Here is a 21,623-nt window from a genome sequence, read left to right as displayed (position 1 = left end):
CCATTTTCTTTCCCTAAGTAAACTTCCATTTCTGCAAGTGGGTATACATTGAAAGCATCTCCAGACATGGTGTAAAAGATTATAGCCTCAAGGTATACAGCTTTAACGTGTTGTCAGGTAAATTAATAAAGCTCATTTTGTAATTGACAGTTTTGTTTTGTTTGGATTATTTCTAGACTCGAAAAATGAAAGTTGGGAAAAGTCATCTTCCATAATTCAAGTGTGAATTCTATTCTTTAATTTCAATTATTTGGATATTTCAGAGGAAAATGGTTTGGGCTTAAGTTATTAAACCAAGAGACTGATGTAGATATCGAGATTATTTTTCTTTTTTGTTAAAACTGAAATCATTTTCTGTTTAGTCATCATCTTGCGCACTAGGATGGTTCTGGTGCCACCGTGGCAGTCTTGTGTTACGATTGCTGTGTAACGTTTTAAAAATATTTTAAAAAATATTGCAGTGTTCATGTTAATTTAATTAATATTAATTACCTTAATTAAAATTGGTTAACAGGGGAATTTCACTGTGGATTTGAAGATGGTAACATTTGTTTGTTCACCCAAGATGATACAGATAATTTTGACTGGACAAAGCAAAGTACTGCAACAAGAAATACAAAATACACTCCAAACACGGGACCTAATGCTGATCGTAGTGGCTCCAAAGAAGGTAGGAGGGTATGAAATGTTGTGTTTATAGCAGTCGTACTCCAGCCTTGGACTTCGAGAAATTAATGCCATTTATATGACATGCACCAGAATGCTTAGCTATAGATTTGGAGATTATGGGATAAAACATTACATTTTTAGGGGCGCCTGGGTGGCACAGCGGTTGAGCGTCTGCCTTCAGCTCAGGGCGTGATCCCAGCATTCTCGGATCGAGCCCCACATCAGGCTCCTCCGCTATGAGTCTGCTTCTTCCTCTCCCACTCCCCCTGCTTGTGTTCCCTCTCTCGCTGGCTGTCTCTCTCTCTGTTGAATAAATAAATAAAATCTTTAAAAAAAAAGACATTACATTTTTAATGTATGGTACCAATAATTCAGATATTTCCAAAGTTTGTAGACACAAATTTTCTCTCAGAACTCACTGACACATATAGTTGAGAGATTTTTTTTAAAGAATTCAAGTGTAAAATTCCAATTTTATCTAAAGTTTTTTACACTGAAGCAATGTTATCTTTAATTATGTAGATCATTTATTTATTCTTTATATCACACTTATAAATAGTTCATAAATGAGATCAGAATTCTGTGACTCTGTGATTTACTTCATATAAAAACTCTAAAACTTCTCAGTGTTTCAAATTTCATGTCACCTAATACTAATGTATTTAAACATGTTATATTATCTTTTTAAAGGTTTTTATATGTACATTGAAACATCTCGACCCAGATTGGAAGGCGAAAAGGCCCGACTTCTCAGCCCTGTTTTCAGCATAGCTCCTAAAAACCCTTATGGCCCCACGAACACTGCGTATTGTTTCAGCTTCTTTTATCACATGTATGGACAACATATAGGTAAGATGGCGAGAATTATTATGTTTCTTCTAGAGTAAATTATAACTAAGAAGAAAAAGGTTCACAAGCACACAGCATGAAATCAGTTTTAGTCAAAGAATATCATCATCGACTTTTAAATGCCTTACCTTCAAACTGCGGAATAAGATGCTAAGAACATTCCCCTATCATGTTCTGATTTCCAAATTTTAGGTTAGAATTTGAACTTTTGGAGCATCACCTACACCTTCTAGAATCCTAATTCAGGCAAACCATCAATGGGTTAAATTCTTTATGATCTTACTGTGAGATTAATACCAGTATAACTTAGGCTGCTTCTTCTTTTCAAAGAAATTTGTGTGAATAATGACTCACCGTGTATTAATGGCCATGAAAAGGAATACTGCCATATTTGGAAGACAAATACTTTTAGCTTTGTCTACATAATTGGAATACTGATATGATACTTTCTTGTTCATAAAGTATGCCTACCATACCTAGTAAGATTTAAGAACATCCTCAGTCCTGAAGAGCATGCAAAGATGAAGACACACTCCTTGCCCTTAGGGACCCTTGTACAGCAATGGAGGCTGAGATGAGTAAATACATAATCATGCTGGATAGAATACTGCATAATCTTTAGAAAGAACCTAGCAGGGGTGCCTGGGTGGCTTAGTCCGTTAAGCATCTGCCCTCGCCTCAGGTCATGATCCCAAGGTCCTGGGATGAGTTCCACATGGAGCTCCCTGCTCCGTGGGGAGTCTGCTGCTCCCTCTGCCCTTCCCCCTTTCATGCACACATGCCTGCGTGCGCTCTCTCTCTCTCCCCCCATGTGCTCTCTCTCTCTCTCAAATAAATAAAGTAAAAAAAAAAAAAAAGGAAAGAAAGAAAGAAAGAAAGAAAGAAAGAAAGAAAGAAAGAAAGAAAGAAAAGAACCTATTGAAACTCCTGCAGGGGATGGGGAGAGATCACATATGGGTCTACAATTCTTTATGTACAATTCTAAAATCGAAAAAACTGAACACAAAATTTTTTAGCTTAGGTATTTGGCAGTACATGCCAGCCTGATCCCCATGCCTTAGAATATATGATCTGAGCTTATATGAACTTATTTACAGTCTTTATTTATCCATATAAGTGTGAACATTTATACTATTTGCAGCAAAAACATTACTGTGTTTAATTCTGAGATTCTGTTCCAGATCCTTCCAGAGACTGTCACATAATAGATGAGATACACATTCCTTTACCTTTCTAAAACAAGACAGAATTCTGAGTGGTGAACCATCTAACCCCACAAAGCTTGGACCAGGGACTGTGGATCTGTATGTTGCTGAAGAATAAGGCAGTGCTCAGGGACAAAGGAAAATGTTTCTCTATGAAAGAAGGGTACATTTTCGATAAACAGAGATACGCCCAGGGAAGATTAAGGCACTGATAGCGAGGAAGTAAAATGTGGGCCGTTAGGAGGACAGTAAGTGTTTTGATATAAATGAATAAAACTAAAAATGTAACTATATAATTACATAAACTAATAAAATTGTGCACATGATCTATTCCAGCTACTGCACGATTTAAGTGAAGTAATCCCCTTAATCAGTTCATAAAAATGGGCGTCGCTGTTCATCTTTTACGGTAGAGAACACTGAACCTCAGAGCGTGTGTACGAATTGCAGGTTCCTGGTCACGCTGGGGCGTAAACTCACCGCCAGCACTGAGCCCGTGTTTTTCACAGTGGAGCACTGGGTGACCAAGCTGGAAGGACAAGCTTATGCAGTCAACGGTACCCTTAACACGAAGTCAGGAAACCCGGCGGGAACTCGCTGTAGCCCTCAGTCACTGTAGGAATTTGGAGAATTCACTTAAAATGCCTGGATCGTGATCTCCTCATCTGTGAATGGGAATAATAATTCCTATTTCAGAAATCTGTAGTTCAAGTTAACTGAGAGAACATGTATAACATCTCTCAGATGGTAGACACTCACCACCTTAGGCTGCTTTGAATCTCAAATAGCAGCAATAATAGCAGCAGTCAAGTAACAGCCGATGTTTATGGACCAGGTCACTAGTCATATCACCTCATGGATTCTTTCGTTTAATTTTTACAATAAACATTTGTGCTCCTTAAAATCATTATCCTGTTTCACAGATAAGGAAACTGATACAGAGAATTTTACTTCACTTTACTTGCCGTGATGTCATAATGATAAATAGCGAAGCCATAATACCCATCTGGGAAGTGGACGCAGGGTTTGCCTGCTTCTCCACTCGGCAGGGAGATTTACTGGAGTGTCTTCATAGTTTAGCTCATTCAGTGGTCGGGGGAGACATTACAGCTTTTGTGCAGACAATGTGCATGATGAGATTTTTGATTTGGGAAAACAGATCTTCTCGGAGTGGGTAAAATCATTGAGAAACAGAATATGGACTGGGAAAGCAGAAAGTTATGACAGTACTCATAGGTTCACTGTGGCCTAACCTATGGAAAGAAATCTCCACACCCATGCCAAACCATCTCCTGTATTGTGAGATTACGATCTTATTACAAAGGTAGGATTGGCTCGACTCTAATTTTTCCCAGTAGCTGATGGCGTATGTTTTACTTATTCTTTATTTCGAATAGATTTCTTAGACTTCCTTTCTCTCCTTCCAGTTTACCTTGGAACAGGCCTATTGTAAGTTGGTTTAAATAAACAATTCCAAGATCAAGGAAGTACTTTAATGAGTAAAATATGCAGTTTCTGTTTTTATGAGGCTAGCCCCCTCTCAAAACTTCTGCATGTTTATGTTGAGATCCAAGATAATTTTAATATACTTTTAACTTCACGCTTGTTATTCTTATCCTCTTTATTGTCAACAAATGTCCAGCTGACCTCTGCCAGTTTTATTTGGATTGTTTCAGGAAGAAGGCAGTTCTCCCTTTCTTCCATGTTCTCATACATTTGCCACTTTGATGCCTCTGCCATTTTCCTGTTTCATCATATGGTCGAAGTTTGTTGGTAGCAGACCCGTCACTTGAGTCCCTCTCGGCAGGACATGTTCATGCTGCACTAAAATCTAGGCAGAATGCCTGTTCCAGACACTGGCTCATCAGTGAGGACCGGATGAATGACCTCAGTAGGGAGAGGTTGCCTATAGCTGAGACCTTCCCTCATTGCAAATGTTATTCTAAGACACTCATTTATCTGGAAACCTGGAGGCATTTATAGTTACTAGTTTTACAAATAACATTCTTAGTTTGATTCATTCTCTTGGAAATCCAGATTCAAAAATGATTTGGTCTGAATTTCTAATAGCCTCATTGCAGTTATTCCTTTTTGGGTAACCATACATAATCTTTGCTGTTTAAACTATGACTCATGCTCAATATATCATTCAGAAGAGTTCTAATTTTTTAATACAAAAATGGGCAATCAGTTATGCATTACTTAGAAAAGAGATTTCTCTTTGCAATAAAGTCAAATATGTTGTATTACTTATCGATTGCTATGCAAAAGTTTCCACAACACTGTGTGGCTAGAAACAACAGGCATTCACCTCTCAGTGTCTGTGGGTCAGGAATCTAAGTATGGCTTAGCTGGGTGTCCGTAGCTCAAGGTCTCCCACGAGGTTGCAAGCTGTCAGGCATGACTGCCCTCAAATTTGAAGACTTGACTTAGGGACGATATACTTTTAAGCTTGCTCACTTGTTTTTTGGCAGGCCTCACTCCATCACAGTGTCAGACTAAGGACATTGATTTCTTGCTGGCTGTTGAATTCCTCTCAGCTCTCTCAGTTAGTTCCTCGGCATACGGACATCTCTGTGGGACTGTCTCATGGCATGGCAGCAGACCTCCTCCAAAGCAAGCTATCCATGAGAGAGAGCAAATAGATGCCCAAGGCTTTTAACTTCTGCCTTATTCTATTTCTTATAACTGAGCTAATAATTCCAACCTACACTTACTGGGAGGAAATTACACAAGAGTGTTAAGGCTAAGAGGTGGAAATCGTTGGGAGGCATCTTAGCGTTTATTTGTCACACTGGTACAATTTCTTCTTAAATATTTCATCAAAGTTGATTGAAGAAAAAAAGAAACGAAAACTACAATATGTCACCCTTAAGTTGTTGATTTATATATACATGATACAATACATAACTATTGATAATAGTATAAGATTATTTCAGCAATCCTGTAGTTACTAGTAGGCATTTTGATTCATGATTAATCAGCTGGATTTCTAATGTTCTTGGGAGGAATTGAACTTCATATGAAGTCATTTGCTATGACAAAAGCTTATTAAATTCAGTAAAAAAAAAATGTACTTCATTTATTTCTAGAAAGAATGTGAGATATAAGCATCAGCATATCATACCAGGAAATTAAAGATAAAAATACAAAAGGCACTTATGAATACATTCATTGAACTTGATAAGTATGGTTCAATAAAGTGGCTCTAGAAAGCTAATTTCACTATTGAACAAATGGGAAGCAAAGAAAAGGAGTCCAATAATAGGATCTGTTCTCTCATGAATCTTGAGGGTGGGAAAGAAGTGATCAAGTACAGAGATGCGGGGTTATGGATGTACCTATTTTAAGAGGAAAAAAATAATAGGTAAGTTTTTAGATTCAAAAGTCAAAGCGAAGCAAGTTTCCTGAAGAGATGGGAACTGCGAGTTCTAGTAGGAGAATTAGTGTTGAAGAGAGGAATTAATGTCACTTCCACGGAGGTGGGAAGAAAAGAATGAAGAATGTATCAAAAGATACATTCCTAGATGCAAGAATAGCAAGCCGACTTGGAAGTTGCCTTTTTAACATTATCTTTTTTTTTTTTTCCTATAAAATAAATGCAGCTCTTGCATGTTCAAAGAGTAGACGGTTTCAGGAGAGTGGTAAATGGAAGCAGAGACTGATCAGTGATGTAGAGGGAGTTGAAGCTGGTGGAGATCAGGGTATCAGTCCTCAGTGTCTTGAAATGTGTTTTAGGATATAATGTTCAGTTTCAATGCCAATCACTTCTTGGGTATATTACTGGATTCCCCTGCTAACTGACTTCCTTGCTGTCTCTTGGGCCCGTAGTTTCTGGGGTAAAGATCATTCTCTGAAGCAGTAACATAAGGACCTCAAGGATACATGCCCTTCTGGCTCCTCCTTAGGGCAGCTGCATAGTCTATACCAGCCATACATGAAGTTCCCCAGATTGAGCTGTCTTTTTCAAGGCTCTTTGTTCTGCTGAACTTCATGAAACAAGGTCTCTCCCCATCACATGGTGCCCTGAAAATGTAAATATGTATTTGCCCACTATATAAATACTTAGTAAGCGTATGAATATTTTTTTAAATCATATGATAGAATAAGTACTTTTCCCCTTCTTAAATCATCTAAGTAACTCATATTCTTTCAGAAGCTAACTCAAGGACATCTGCTGAAATTTCTCCCCATCCTCTTGTTCCTTTTGTTCCTACAACACCTGGTACACATCTCTATCATAATATTTGTCACCCTGACCTCTGCTAGACTGTAAACTCCTTGAGAGCAGTGACCATGATTGCTCTCTGTTTGATCCTCTAAAACAACAAAGGCTTAATAGATTTTTAAAAATAATAATGTAAACTAGATATTTCTAGCACCTTCTGAGGGTGCTAGAAAAAAAGCAAGGGAGTTAAAAGAATTGGTGTAGATTGGAAACAGAAGGTCATTTCACCAAGACTTTTACAGAGCATGTTGGAGGAAAAAATAGAAGTTAATCATTGACTTAACTTGAATTTGAGTCTAAGTGCTCTGGCAACTAAAGCATGGAGGAAAGCAAAAGTGTCACACATTTCTTAACAACGAATTCAAGGAGAAATTTATATTTCTAAAAGTACCCTTAGTAGTATAATGGGAAATGTCTTCACTGGGTACTTTTAGAAAGATATAAAACTTGTTCAAATAAAAAATTTATATACTGACAGACTATAATACGTTACAGTTCATGTTTTGAGCTGCAGTATCATGGTCCAGATATGTCACTTGATGATTGACTAATGGAATACAAAAATAGAATTTAACAAATCTGGAATTAACCTCTAATTAAACTTCTCTTAATAAGATATCTCAGGTAGCAAGAGTGGATTCAAACTTTCTCAGTGCTGGCATTCAGAGTTTTTAAAATGGAGACTTCAGTGGTTTTATACAAGATATAGAGAAGGAATGGTGACAACCTTTGGCATGGTTCTAGGAGTCTGATTTTTATTCTCCTTTTGGTTAAAGACCATATTTCTTCTGTTCTAGTAAAAAAAAAAATAAGATTCTTGTTTATATCTCAAATATGTTTCTCAAATAGGAAATCTGCTCACATTTTCCCCCTTTGAGCTAGATACTATAAGAAAGACAGTGTGAGCTTGTTTTCAGTAGTCCCGTTTGCAATTAATACCGATAATGCTAATGTCAGTCAGTGTGAAAATAATGCTGTATTCATGGAGTAAACTGCTTGGTTGAATTAAGATGGATTTTTTTCCAAGTGGGGGTGGCTAGAACCTGGCCATGATTTATAACCACTTATTGAAATGTGTTATTACACACACTTGTCCCAGACCCTCTAATGAGACCATATGCAGTATCTAGTGCACTTACCTTTTAAGTCTGCGTTTTGAACCACCAACAACCCCTACATTTATTCTCCTCCTATTTATTTATTACTCAGCAGTGTCTAGTAGAAGTGGAGATATTTAAATACAATTAATGATATGACTGAGAAAGGCTGATGTTCCAAAATATACAAGTCTAATTCTCAGTGTAATAATAAAAAATATTATTTCATCAGTTGAATTAATGATAAGCAAATGGGTTGATTAGCTTTTTTTTTCTCACCCAATGTACCAAACTTTTTAAACTAACTTCACTGAAAGTACAGATTTATTGTGATGAGTACTTTTACCCTTAGCTCTTGAATTCACTCATTTTTGTTCACCAGAATGAATTGCGTATGCTATGTGCCTAGTGGTATATACGCTTCTATAGAAAATCCGAAAGAATTGTAGTAAAAGGTCCCCATCCATCGAATAGTTTGTCATCATATTTAGGATAATAAATTACTGAATAAAATAAAGACCAGAATGTCATATTCACCAAAATGCATGACAAGCCTGTGCTATGGGTGAACGAGGGAGAGAACCCTGAAAACAGCAAAGTTAAAAAAGTTCCTGTGGAAGAGAAGAAAATGTAAACCATCCAAACAAGTATTAAGCAGAAAGCAAAGGTTACAGAATGTGAGAAAAAGAGCCACCTGTTCGGATGGGGACTAGTGCTCTTACAGCAGAGAAAGGGAGACGGTAGAGCCAAAGAGTGTCAGGGTCTTGTAAGGGATATGACATATATCAGAGAAATAGAAAGCCTGAGGAAGGCTGCGTTTTAGGAAAATCCATTGGACACTAATGTAGAGATTCAACTGGATACAAGAAGGCATGGTAATGCCTGGAGAAAATGAATTGACATTTTATTATTTAAGATATCTTTGCAATTATATATTGAAAAAATAATAACAGTGGATGCATGCAGCCATTTCTATTCAAGCAGAAAATAATGATTTTATAATTTCCCATTTTTGTCTGTGTGTATAAAACAAATGATGCTAACAATCACCTATCAATATACATAGCTCTTGCCTGAAGCCAGATGATATGGGCACATCCTCATCTTCCATGAAATGTGAAACACAAATTAATATCTCTGTTACTGATTAGAATAAAAATGTGATTTATGTGCAAGTGATCCCTAGGCATTAGAGTAAACCATATTACAAATTAATTTCTACGAACTTGGTAATTTCAAGTATCTGTAGGAAATACGAATGCACATTTTAGGACATATATTTCAGTTATTTATATAAAATATATAAAATATATTAACAGTAAATAGTTAAAAGTAAAATTATGTTAATGACTTAGTGAAAGAAGAGAACTGGGTAATAATAATTATAAATAATACTGGTGCAAATTATATTTATACAGTAATTTCTATGAAATCATGTGATTTCACAATGCCATATATAACGCCAAAACCTCGGTCACTGCTCATGAGATAATACAGCACTTAAGTCAGTTAGGCTTTCTGACCATGGTCCCTAACATGAGGTCAGTTCTCTTGAGCTCTTGCACCTGACTCTAGAAATGGTGGTGATCAAAAGATGAGAATTAGGAAACCAAAGAGAAGAAAAAGACAGTTAAGTTTTGCTTAGCAACCTCAAACTTGTATCGTGGAAGTATGTAGCATTTGAAAATCCTTGGGGATGATTAAATTTTTACCTATTGATACCTGGTGCCTACTCAAGCATAAACACAGTGCCTCTAAGGATTTAAAATTACTTTTAAAGGGTATTAACACAATCCATCATACTCACTTTGGAATTTTCTTACTATAATACTATAATAATGTGCTGAATCAGCTTTGCTGAATCTAACTTCTCTTGAATTGCTTTATTCTGTTTCACAAGTTCTAATTTCGTTGACCTAGATGACCTGAACATAAGTTTATATAACTGTTGTCATTGAATTCTCTTTTATAAACTTAAAAAACTGGAAACTTGCTTGAAAAAAGTTCTAAAATCATTGGTCTGCTAATATTGCTTTTGTTGTAAAATAGACCAGTGAATCAATAGTTTGGATTCATGGATAATGGACTATAATTAATACTATGTGCATGAGAATAAGATATATAAATTATATTTTAAAGAATTTATTTCAGTCAGTTATACTTTTCGTGCCTTTTTAAATAAGTAATGCTTGCATTTTAAAATAAAATCTGGCCACAACTGACTATAGCTCATATAATCTATTCAAAAACAAATTCAAATCTGGGATAATCAGACCTGGCTTCTTTAGACCTAGGACAAATATTTTTCACATAGTATATATTCAGTAAACATAAATTTAAATAATTCAAGTTTGAATTTTTGTTACATATGTAAAAAGAAAATATTAATTAAAAGTATAAACATGATCACAGGGAAAGCATATTCCCTGAGAAAAAATATATTTGATCCTGATATAATAACTTATCATTATTGATATAATAATGGCAAGTCATATATATAGATAGGTATAGATATAAATATGTATTTTATTAAAGTATGTATTTCCTACTTTAAGTAAATTCTGAAAGACCACTACTTTTTTGGCCTAATTACAACTAATAAATCTAAAAAGAGTATTTTATTAACATTTGACACAAATTTCCATGTATTGATTCAATGACAGGCTTGATTCCTGTCACTTCAATCAAAATAACTGGTCATGCTACCCAAGAGAAATGAGACTTTCACACAAAATGGTAATTCATTCACTGCTGTCTATTTACATTAGCACCTCACACTTACATTTACCTCACATCTACTCATGACTTTTAAAGTACGGAAGAACCTGAGCTCCCTTCATAGCTTGGGGAGAGCATCCTTCATTCTTTTCATACAAGATATTGAAGGACTTCTACTAGAAAGAGAAGCTAGTCTTACAATTGAGAAATTTAAGCTGGTCTTACATTTAAGAAATTAAAAAAAAAAAAAAGGTATTTTTCTTTCTGTAAAAGCAGTTCAGTTAGATAAGAAAGCAGTAGAGACTATCACAGCTTAACCCAATCAGTTACTGCTAATATGGCTGTAGGCTGTAGCAGACACAGGCCATGGAATAGATGAAGAGCCCCTTTTCCATCTAATGCACATACAGACTATTTCTTCAAATAATTTAGGAAGGGTGTATGCTACATACCACTTTGTAAGTCCAATGACAACTAAGGGATTCCAAAAGTATTATAACTTGATTTAATGTTCAACACAATTTATTATTTATTTGGGCTTGATTTCCTTAGAATCCCTCCCTGTTGTGGATTTATGTTCAAAAACAGAATGAAGTTACATCACATAGAAATATGTCCTGCAGTGACTTTTCCTTTTGTCACAAGGTTGCCTTTCTGACATACAAGATTCCAGTACCAACAGGCAAGAAAAACTGAGCCACACTGAGTATCTAAAAAGGAAAATAGAAAGATGGATTCAGAAAGCTACTTCGTACCACAGTGGATCACGGGGTACAATGGGAAAGTCCCAGAAAGTTCAACTCTTAAATGGCTCAAAGAAATAAATGCTTTTGCACAATTCTCAGACTGCTGACTCTTGATACAGTAGTGAATCTCACATTAGCCTGTGCTGCAGCTTTAGATCTTACAGGAGAAGCTAACAAAATCCACACCTATCCTGTGGATATAAAAGAAGCCCCATAAATTGGGGGGAAATGTCACAAGATTACTTAATATGATTTAAGGATGAATAAAGAGGATTGAAATAAGAGAGAAAGGGAGATTGAAAAAATAAGGCTCCAATGAAGATTCCACAGGAAAAAAAAAAACAAATCTAAAATGTACATAGTAAAGGAAACACATATTGTCGAAAAAAACTTACAGTTCAGGTGAAAGTAAAATTTGTTCTGTATATGCTTTATATTTTTCAATAAATTCAGAAGAATGTGAACTTTATTAAACAATAAAAAATAAAAATGATACAACAGACAAATTTAAAAAAGGAACTGAATAAAAGACTGAAATAAGGGGGAGCTTTATGAAATCAGAAAGGAATCTATCATCATAAATAATATAATAGCCAAATAAAGATAACATTAGAAACAAAAGAGCAGAACCATACTATGGAAATTAAAACCAATACTATGGAGGACAAGCCTGAGATTCTTTCTTACATTGATGGGGAAAAAAATAGAAGATAGTAGATTCTGAAGCAAAAGTGAACATGCAACAAGGTAAAAGAAAAAAGAAAGCTGGAGAACACTGTGTATACATATGCAAGCATTATTCCTAAATATAATAGTAGCAAAAGGAATCAACTATAACAAAAGAGTAGTAGTCCATTACCAAGTAAAACTGATTCCTGTAACACAGAGTTCAACATTAAGAAGTGTACTAATACAATCTACTGCATCAATAGAGAAATAGAGAAATATTATTTGGCTACCTTGACAGATAATAGTAAAACACAGTGAAGACTATGTATGAAACATAATGTACAGTTTACTACTTCAAGTGATTTTAATTCTCACCAAAAGCTTATGCTAGTTATTATTATCATCATCACTTATGTGATGAGGAAATTGAAGCAGAGAGATTAAGAGACTAAGCCAAAGTCAGCCAGCTAGTGGCAGCTGTGATGTAAGGAGTGTGGGGGGTTTGTTGTTGTTTAAAGAGTGGGTATTCATATTTATGCAATTGTGCATAATACGAACATGTGTGTTTATGTATAAAGAATTAGAAAACTTGCTCTAAAAATCTGAAGGATAAACTCTATACCATGTAATTGTAGTTGGAAGATAGATATAGATTTTAATAACATGATTATCTGTAAACGTTATCAAAATGAGACTGTCTTGAAGCCACACAGTAGTTACTGGCTCCAGATAAACCCTACTGCCATAAACAACTATTAAAATAGGTTAAATAGTTTAAGTAATGGTTTTCAGAAAATGGAATAGGCAGGACAAGACTGAGATCTCTGGGAAAAAAAAGGGAAACTAATGAGGTAATCACTACAGGAGCCACCCTCTGCCTGAGGACAATTTCCTGGTCCTAACATACAGCCCTGGATTTCAAGCAGAATGTGCAGGTGCCACGGAGTTCAGGAGGCAGAGATGAGAGTACTGGGCACCTGAAGTAGTTTGAATCTGTGAATCAGGGAAAAGAAAGGAGGTGTGAAGAGTTGACTCTAAAATTTCTAGAAAGCGTTCCACGTGAGTCTTTGCCTGAAGGCTAAGCTGTACCCATATAAAACTCAAAAAAAAAAAAAAAAAACATTTACCATATGGCAACATAGCAGCTTTTATGCACTTGATAACAGAACAGAGATGGGGAGGTCAGAGTCCTGGAAGAAGAGCAGTAGGGAATATTGGAATTTGAGCCATTTTAGAGTGAAGAGATACCCTAACAGCCTCTGACAACATGAGAAAAAAAAAAAAAAAAAAACAGGCTCTCCCTTAGTAGTTAGGATGAAGCCCTGAAGAACTGACCTCTCTAGGTCATTTTCCTTAAAAAGCCTAAATCTAAGCCCCAAAAAGATACATAGTAGAGACAGATTTGGAGGTTTATTTCCAGAGTTAAGGAGGTTAGGGAGACAATTTGGGCTTTCCACAGATCTGCACTGCTACTGTAAAACCAAGCCTATCTATACAACTTTAACATGACAAGTCAGTAATTGAATAGCCTGCTGAAACAAAACTGCCTTCTGAGAATGATTATAAATCTAACCCTCCATAATGTAATGTCCACAATGCCCATTATTCAATGACAATCACTAGATATACAAAGAAACAGAAAATGTGATTCACAGTCACATTCACAGTCACATGAAAAAGTAAAAATCGACCCACAGAAATGAAACTAAAGAGGACCAAACATTAGACTTAGCAGATAAAAACTTTCGAAAAGGCATTATACATATGTTCAATGACATTAGAGTAAATATATTAAAAGAATCATAGGAAATAGAGTCTTAATGATTGAACAGATAGAGACATCTAGCAGAGAAAGAGAAATTATACAAAAAAAATAAAAATAAAAATAAGAATTGTACCAGAAAGTAGTAGACAAGACATGAAGAATTCGCTGGAGGAGCTTAAACAACATACCGAAGAAGGCAAAAAAAAAAAAAAAAAAAAGAAAAGAAAAGAAAAAAAAGAAAGGCTAATAAACTTGAAGACAAACAAAATTTTCCAACCTGAGAAATGAAGAAGACTGAAGAAAAATGAACACAGACTCAGTGACTAGCAGAATATCAAGCTGCATAACACATGTATAATTGGAGTCTGAAAAGTAGAGGAAAGAGATGAGGCAGAAATAAAGGGAAAGGTAAGAGAAGTTCAGCAAACTCTACATCAAGATATTTAGGCATATTATAATTAAACTACTGCAAACCAAAGATAGGGGAAATGCTCAAAAGCAGCCTGAGGGAGAGAGAAAAATATATACGAGAACAAAGATAAAATGATGGCTGACTTCACATTAGAAACCATGATATAGAGAAGAAAACAGAACAACTTTAAAGTGCTTGGGGGGAAAATTGGCAGAATTTTAAATCTCACAAAAACATAAGAGTGAAATGAAGTTATTTTTATATAAACAAATCTCAGAAACTTTGTCTTCAGCAGATCACCACTACAGAAAGTACTAAAGGATGTCCTTCAGGCCAAAGGGAAATGGTGCTAGGTGTAACTCAGATCTACAGGTAAAAATCAAGACCATCAGAAATGGTAAATAAGTGGAAAATTTAAAAACTGTATGTTCTTATAGGTTGTATAAAATACATCTGACTATTCACTGTAAGGTGAGGTTTACATTTTAGGCAAAGGTGAAAAGATATAATTACTATTAAAAATAGAGGGCAGCTAAATTATACTGTTGTAAGATTATTACATGTGTAAAGTAAGATATAGCATGTAAAGTATAACCTTTGAAATGAAAAGAGGGAGGTCATAGTAAAACATGTATGCTATATGAATTGTGAGCATGAACAATAAAATATTGACTATAATTAGACTACGTAAAGTTATGAGTGCCTCTTGTTAGCCTTGGAACAACCACTAAAATGCAATTAAAAAGAGAGATTTAAGAATCAGTACAAGAAATAAATTGAAACCTAAAAAAAAAAAAAAATCAACTGTAAAGAAAGAAGGGAAGGAGCCACAAAGGAATAAAAAACAGAGGGGACAGGTAGAGAACAAATAAGATGGTATACTTAATTCCAAGCATATCAAAAACTATAGTAACTATAAATGAACTAAATACTAAAATTAAAAGGATAAACACAATAACATTGATGAATATAACAGAAATTACACTGAGGAAAAGTAGCCAGACACACAAAAAATACTTACTGCATAATTTTTTTTTTAATAGGAAATTCTAGAAAAGGCCAAAATCATCACTTAGCCAAGAAAGTCTTATCGGTAGTTGCCTGGCACAGGGACAAGGGCTCTGAGGATTAACTCAAAGGAAAGTGAGGGTGCTTTCCGGGAAGATGGAAATGTTCTGTATCTCGATTGCGTGGTGCTTACACTGCAGTATATATCAATCAAAAGTTTATTGCCCTGTACATTTAAAATGGGAGAATTTTATTGCATTTAAGTTATAGCTCAATAAATTGTTTTTTTTTTTAATGTATCAGAATACTGATTGCATAGTGATCAATATAGCAGACTTTGAAGCTCTGTGGGTTCTAATTTTGCCTCTGCTACTTATTTACTGTATCAACTGGGCAAATTACTTAACCACTCTTAAGTTTTCTCTAGGATTGTTGAGAGGATTAATTCCTTATCTGGAGTAGGTGTTCAACATATATTATGTTGTATTAATATCATTAGCATCACTACTATTTTTACTTTGTGCAGAACATGAAACTGTTGAGATATATCAAATCATGAGACAACCTTATTCTCATTTTATCTTCAAATAATTCTTTTAGAAGAGAAATGAGACTCGGATAAAAAGTAAATTGAAAAAGAGATGCTAATTGGTAATATTAGGGCATTTAGAGTCAGACTTTGCACAAGTCACTCAAGACACACACAGGCTGTATTAGTTTCCTGTCACTGCTGTAGCAAGTAAATCACCACAAGCTGTGTGGCTTAAAACAACACAAATGCATTATCTTACATTCTAGAAGACAGAAGTCCAAAATAATTATCATGGGGCTAAAAATCAAGGTGTCAGCAGGGTTAGTTCTTTCTGAAGGCTCTAGGGTAAGAATACATTCCCAGCTTCTAGAGGCTGCCTATATTTGGCTTGTGGCTTCTTTCTCCATCTTCAAAACCAGCCACATAGTATCTTCTTTTTCTTTCACATGACCTTCTTCTCTACTGTATCAAATATCCTGCCTCCATCGTATAAAGATACATGGGGTCATATTTAAGACCCATTGAGATAATCTAGAATAATCCCCCATCTCAAGATCCTTAATTTGGTCACATCTGCAAAGCCTCTTTTATCATATAAAATAACACAGATTCTAGGGATCAGGACACAGTTGTCTTTGGAGGCCTGCCAAATGTCATAAAAGCAAGATTACAAATGAGAGGGGAAGAAAGGAGACACTAGTATTCTGAGAAATTTTATTTTTAACAGTTTACAAGTGTTAGCTCTAGGAGAAACAAATGTGAAACAAAAACAAATATACAAAATAAAATGTCATTGTTATTTCTAGGTGTTCTAAATGTTTATCTGCGTTTGAAAGGGCAGACAACGATAGAGAATCCACTGTGGTCTTCAAGTGGGAATAAAGGACAGCGGTGGAACGAGGCTCATGTTAATATATATCCAATTACTTCATTTCAGGTAAGAAAAGAACAATCATTTCTTTGAAGAGATTGCTGCACCTGAGCATAAAGTTAAAGACAGACCTTGAGCGAACGTAAGAATATAAAGGTTCAGAAATTTTGTGATATGAGCATCACAAAAACGACAGTATTAAGTTTTTCTTAGTTCCAAAAGCTGTCTTATAAAGAGAAAATTCCCCTTTTCTTTCTTAATTAATACCTACCAAATACTGTTTGAATAATAGTCTTTCAAAATCCAAATGATTTGCCAGGAGAAAACATAATCCATTTCTTTAAAATCACATGTGTATATTCTGTTTCCTGAAGATAAATAACATAGGTTCTTATAATAATGGAAACTGGAAATTAATCTGTTTGAATTTTACTTGATGGAATTTTACATACTTTAGCAAAATGTGTCTCTTTGCGGTAATGTCATTTTAGTAATTTATCACTTTGATGATCAAAGTCAGAGAACTTTGAAGAAGCTATTTTTTTTTGTTATGATATAGAAAAGTAAGGCTAAATCGAATTAAGAAAGTTAGCTGCAAATATATAATAGAAATTTTAATGACTATAAAAATGACCACTGTGGCTTCAGACAATATTTCACAAAAATATTTCAGTGGAGAAAATAATGTTGTTTTAGTGATTTTAATAACTATATATATAGTATGTGTATTTTATATACTCAGGTTGGGTGTTTTTTTCTACCAGTGATTTCTGCAGTGTCCTTCAAGACATATTTTTGCTTCCTATGTGACTGCTTCACCAACACAAAATTATTAAATCAAATATATATACAATAAGTACTTAAGAGAATAGTCATATTACTGTTTTCTTCAGGATACTCCTTTATTGCCATAGACATCCGTTAAATATTGAGCACTTTCAAGACAATCACTTATTATCATAACGAACAGTTCAATAAATACTTTCTGAGCTACTCCTGTGTGCCAGGAACCTTGCTCGGTTGAAGATGTACAAATGATCATTTACCTCAGATTGGCAGAAATATACATATCAACACTCACATTGCATAATGTAAAAATTGCAGTATTAGAGGTGTGCACAAGGTTCTGAGCACGCCCAACCAACTAGAAGGGTATGCAAGAAAGTCAAGAAAAACTTACTTGAGTGAGGTGAAACCTAAACCAAGGGGACAGACTGCGAAGCAGAGAAAGAACGAACATTAATATTGCAGCAGAGTTCAGAGTGAACAAAGACATCAACGTCATATACCATAGGATCTGCCTGAAACACAGAAAAACTTTTACCTGCAATTTGGTGCATAAAGAGAAATCAGATTGGTGTGAGCTGAGGTTAAGGAACCTACAGTGCTTGGGTAACGGGGCGGGGGGGGTCATTGGAAAATTTTGCTCTGGGGATGACGCAGTGCAGCGGTCATGTTGCCGGCTCACAATGCAGTTAGGACTCGTAAAGTTCACATAAAAGATGTTGAAGGGACAAACTAGGGAAGCGATATAAAGAAAAAAGGATGATTTCAAGATATCCTTAGGTGTGAAAGCTAGCAGATTTTTTTTTTTTTTTTTTTAAATGTTGGGAATTTGGAAAGCAGCCATAAATGACTGACAGGTTTCTAACTAGGGAGTCTTGGGTAATGCTGTGCTACACATTACCATAAACAACAAAAAGGAAAAGAGACAAGCTTCAGGGATGAATATGGCTACTTCTGTTTTGGACATGTTAATATGAAATGCCGATGGAGTATCCTTTTAAAAGTGTGGAGGTTGTTGTATTTGTTTATCTGAAGCTTTGGGGACATGTGCATTCATGGGCCATCAGACTGTATATGCTACCTAGAAATGTGGGAGGGGTTGATATTTCCAAGGGAAAATGTACATATGTGAACAGTGATTAAATGACAGAATCATGCAGAACACTCACCAATAATATGAACTGTGGGAGAAGAGCTCAATCCTAAGTAGTATTTTTTTAGTATGTTTTAGAGTTAAAGGGAAGGAGATCCAGGAAAGTTTGGTGCCCACAGAATTTAAAAACAGTGATACTCAAAGAGGAAAACAAGTTGAGTCCAGGGGGCTGGTCATTACAGAGAGTGTCTGCTCTTGAGAGATTTGCATAAGGTAGTAAGGAAATTAGGAAAACCAGCATCTGAACTAAAATTATTCACTACACCGCACCTGGGTGGCTCAGTCGGTTAAGCATCTGCATTCTGCTCATGTCATGATCCCAGAGTCCTGGGATCAAGTCCTGCACTGGGCTCCTCATTCAGCAGTGAGTCTGTTTATCCTTCTGCTCCTCTCCCACTGCTTGTGCTCTATCTCTCTCTCACTCTCTCTCAAATAAATAAATAAAATCTTAAGAAAATTATTCACTACTTGGAATTAATGGAATGACCTACAAGCAGATATTAAATTGTTGTATTTGTGCAGTTATTTTATTTTATAACTTTTCATAGAAAATATATGAACTTTGTTTTGTTTGTTTTGTTCTTGCAAGGGAATGTTTCTTCATTCAGGATGTCACATCAGAGAGAATCCAGAAGGGAATTTCCCCCTGGATATAAGCAATGAGGGGGTTTCACAGAGGAAAGAAATGAGAGGCAGAGGGTCGGCTCCAAGTTTGAGATTGCAATCTTATAGAAAGGAATTGCTTTTCCTTGTGATTTGGCCCATCTTACTCCATTGTGTCTTGTTACCAAAAGTGTTGATTTAAAGAAGGGATTTCAGGACGTGAATTAGTCTTTTGTTACCAGGAAAGATGTGGTCAGGGTAAATTCAGAGTAGAACATTTTTTACAATTACAAATGACAACAAATTTTCTGTAGCCTCAGAGACTTACATATTAAATTTACAAAAGAGATTTATAAGAATGTTTAAAGCAGACGTTTAATGGTGTTTAAATGAATAAAGCTTTTTCACAATAGTCCAAACCTTGGAGAACTCTCTTCACTATAATCTTCCCCTCGTTCCAACTGAGAAATCAGACTGGGTTTGCATTGTTGGTGCTCGAAGTAGTTATCATTTCTAGTGCTTTTTGTTCCTTTTTGTGGATGCGTATTTCCATCTGGTATCAGTTTTATTTTGCCTGAAGGACTTCTTTTAACATTTATTGTAGTGTGGGTCTTCTAAACATGAATTCTTTTCACCTTTTGTACTTCTGAAAAAGTCTGTTTCACCTTCTTTTTTGAAAGATATTTCCTCTGAGTGTAGTAGTCTAGTTTTTCCTTTTGGAACTTTAAAGATGTTCTGCTGTCCTTTTGTTTGCATTGTTTCTAAGAATAAATCTGCTGAAACTCATATTTATCATTCTATATCTAATGCGACCGGTTGCTTTTAAGATTTTCTCTTTATCACTGGTTTTGAGCAATTTAACTGTGACATGCTCTTATGCCATTTTCTTTTTCATGTGCTTGTGGTTCATTGATCCTGGATCTATGAGTTTATGGTTTCTATGAAATTTAAGCATTATCCGGCTAATATTTCTTCAAATATTTTAGTTCCTCTTCCTCTCCTTTGAAGACTCCAGTCCAACACCTTAAGTATGTATATAAGACTCCTTATTTATGTGCATATATATACACACACACACACACACACACACACAAGGTGTTACACAGCTGATTGATGCTTTTTAAGTGGTTTTTATTTATTTTTGTGTTTCATTTTGTATAGTTTCTAGTCTGTCTTCAAATTCACTAATCATTTCTTCTGCAATGTCTACTCTGCCTGCAGCCACATTCAGTGTATTTTGTATCTCGACCACTGTACTTTTCATCTCTGTAAGTTCAACTTGAGTCTGTGAAAAAATATTTTCCACATCTCTAATGTTTAGAATATACGAAACCCAGTTACAATAGGTGTTTTAATGTCACTGTCTGCTAATGCTAATATCTGTGTCAGTTCTTGCTTGGTTTTGACGGATTTTTTTTCTCCCCATTACAAGTCATTTTTCTGCTTTTCTGCATGTCTGGCAATCTGATTGGATGTCACACATTTGGAATTTTACTTCGACAGCTAAAATTCTTACAGTTTTGCAAAATACAAAATTTGTTGGTTATTTTTACATATCTATCAATATTCTTGAACTTGTTTGGGATGTAGTTATTTGGAGACAGTTTGATCATGTTTTGGTCTTGCTTTTAAGATTTGTTAGGAGAGACAGAAGCAGTGTTTCATATAGTATTTCTCACTACCAAGGCAAGAGTCTTCTGAGTACTCTGTCCCATGAATTCTGAGGTTTTCCAAGTCTTGTGTGAGCTGGGTACTGTTACCTGCAGGGCATCTCTCTGGTTCTTTCCCAATTCTTGTGCAGTAACTACTGTACATTCATGTCCTGGTCAACACGTTGCTGAATACTCGAGGGAGACTCTCTGCAGATCTCTGCAGCTGTCCTTGCTTGCGTTCTACCCTGCACTCTAGCTGCCTTGGAGTCCTTAGACTCTCCTCCATTCCATCTCCTCAACCGAGATTTTCCACCAGGCTCTATCTTTCTCCTGTTTGCATCATAGTCTGTTCGTTCCGTATAGGTAAACATCTTCATTACCTGATGTGTATTGTTTTCATATATTTTGTCCAGTTATTTGGTTGTTTCGGATGGGACGATAGATCTGGTTCCTGTTCAGTCTGTCTTGGCCGGAAGCAAATCGAAGCATAGCAGAGTTGTGTTTTGGGTCTCTTTTATTTTTTAAAGAGTAGCAGTTTTTAATGAAGCATTGCTAAGCTATTTAAATCGGTCAAAAATAAGATAAATAAAATCATATTTTTATCTTGGATTTCTATGTTCTTTTATTCTTTGACATATTTCTAGGTCTGTTGGCTAAAGA

General features: G+C 35.4%; 1 protein-coding gene across 1 annotated transcript in view; it reads left to right on the top strand.

The window, feature by feature from the left end:
• The window catches only part of MDGA2 (MAM domain containing glycosylphosphatidylinositol anchor 2), a 364,476-nt gene that overhangs the window by 332,002 nt on the left and 10,851 nt on the right, over nt 1-21,623 (top strand). Inside the window, exons 11-13 of the mRNA XM_008694362.2 lie at nt 515-670; nt 1,360-1,518; nt 16,705-16,835. Of these exons, the coding sequence (XP_008692584.2) occupies nt 515-670; nt 1,360-1,518; nt 16,705-16,835 (446 nt within the window). The remainder of the gene's footprint in view (nt 1-514; nt 671-1,359; nt 1,519-16,704; nt 16,836-21,623) is intronic.

Source organism: Ursus maritimus, unplaced genomic scaffold, assembly GCF_017311325.1.
Source record: "Ursus maritimus isolate PB19 unplaced genomic scaffold, ASM1731132v1 scaffold_36, whole genome shotgun sequence".
NCBI classification, from domain to species: domain Eukaryota; kingdom Metazoa; phylum Chordata; class Mammalia; order Carnivora; family Ursidae; genus Ursus; species Ursus maritimus.
The sequence above is the reverse complement of the archived record's forward strand: the minus strand, read 5'-3'. Positions and strand labels throughout refer to the sequence as shown.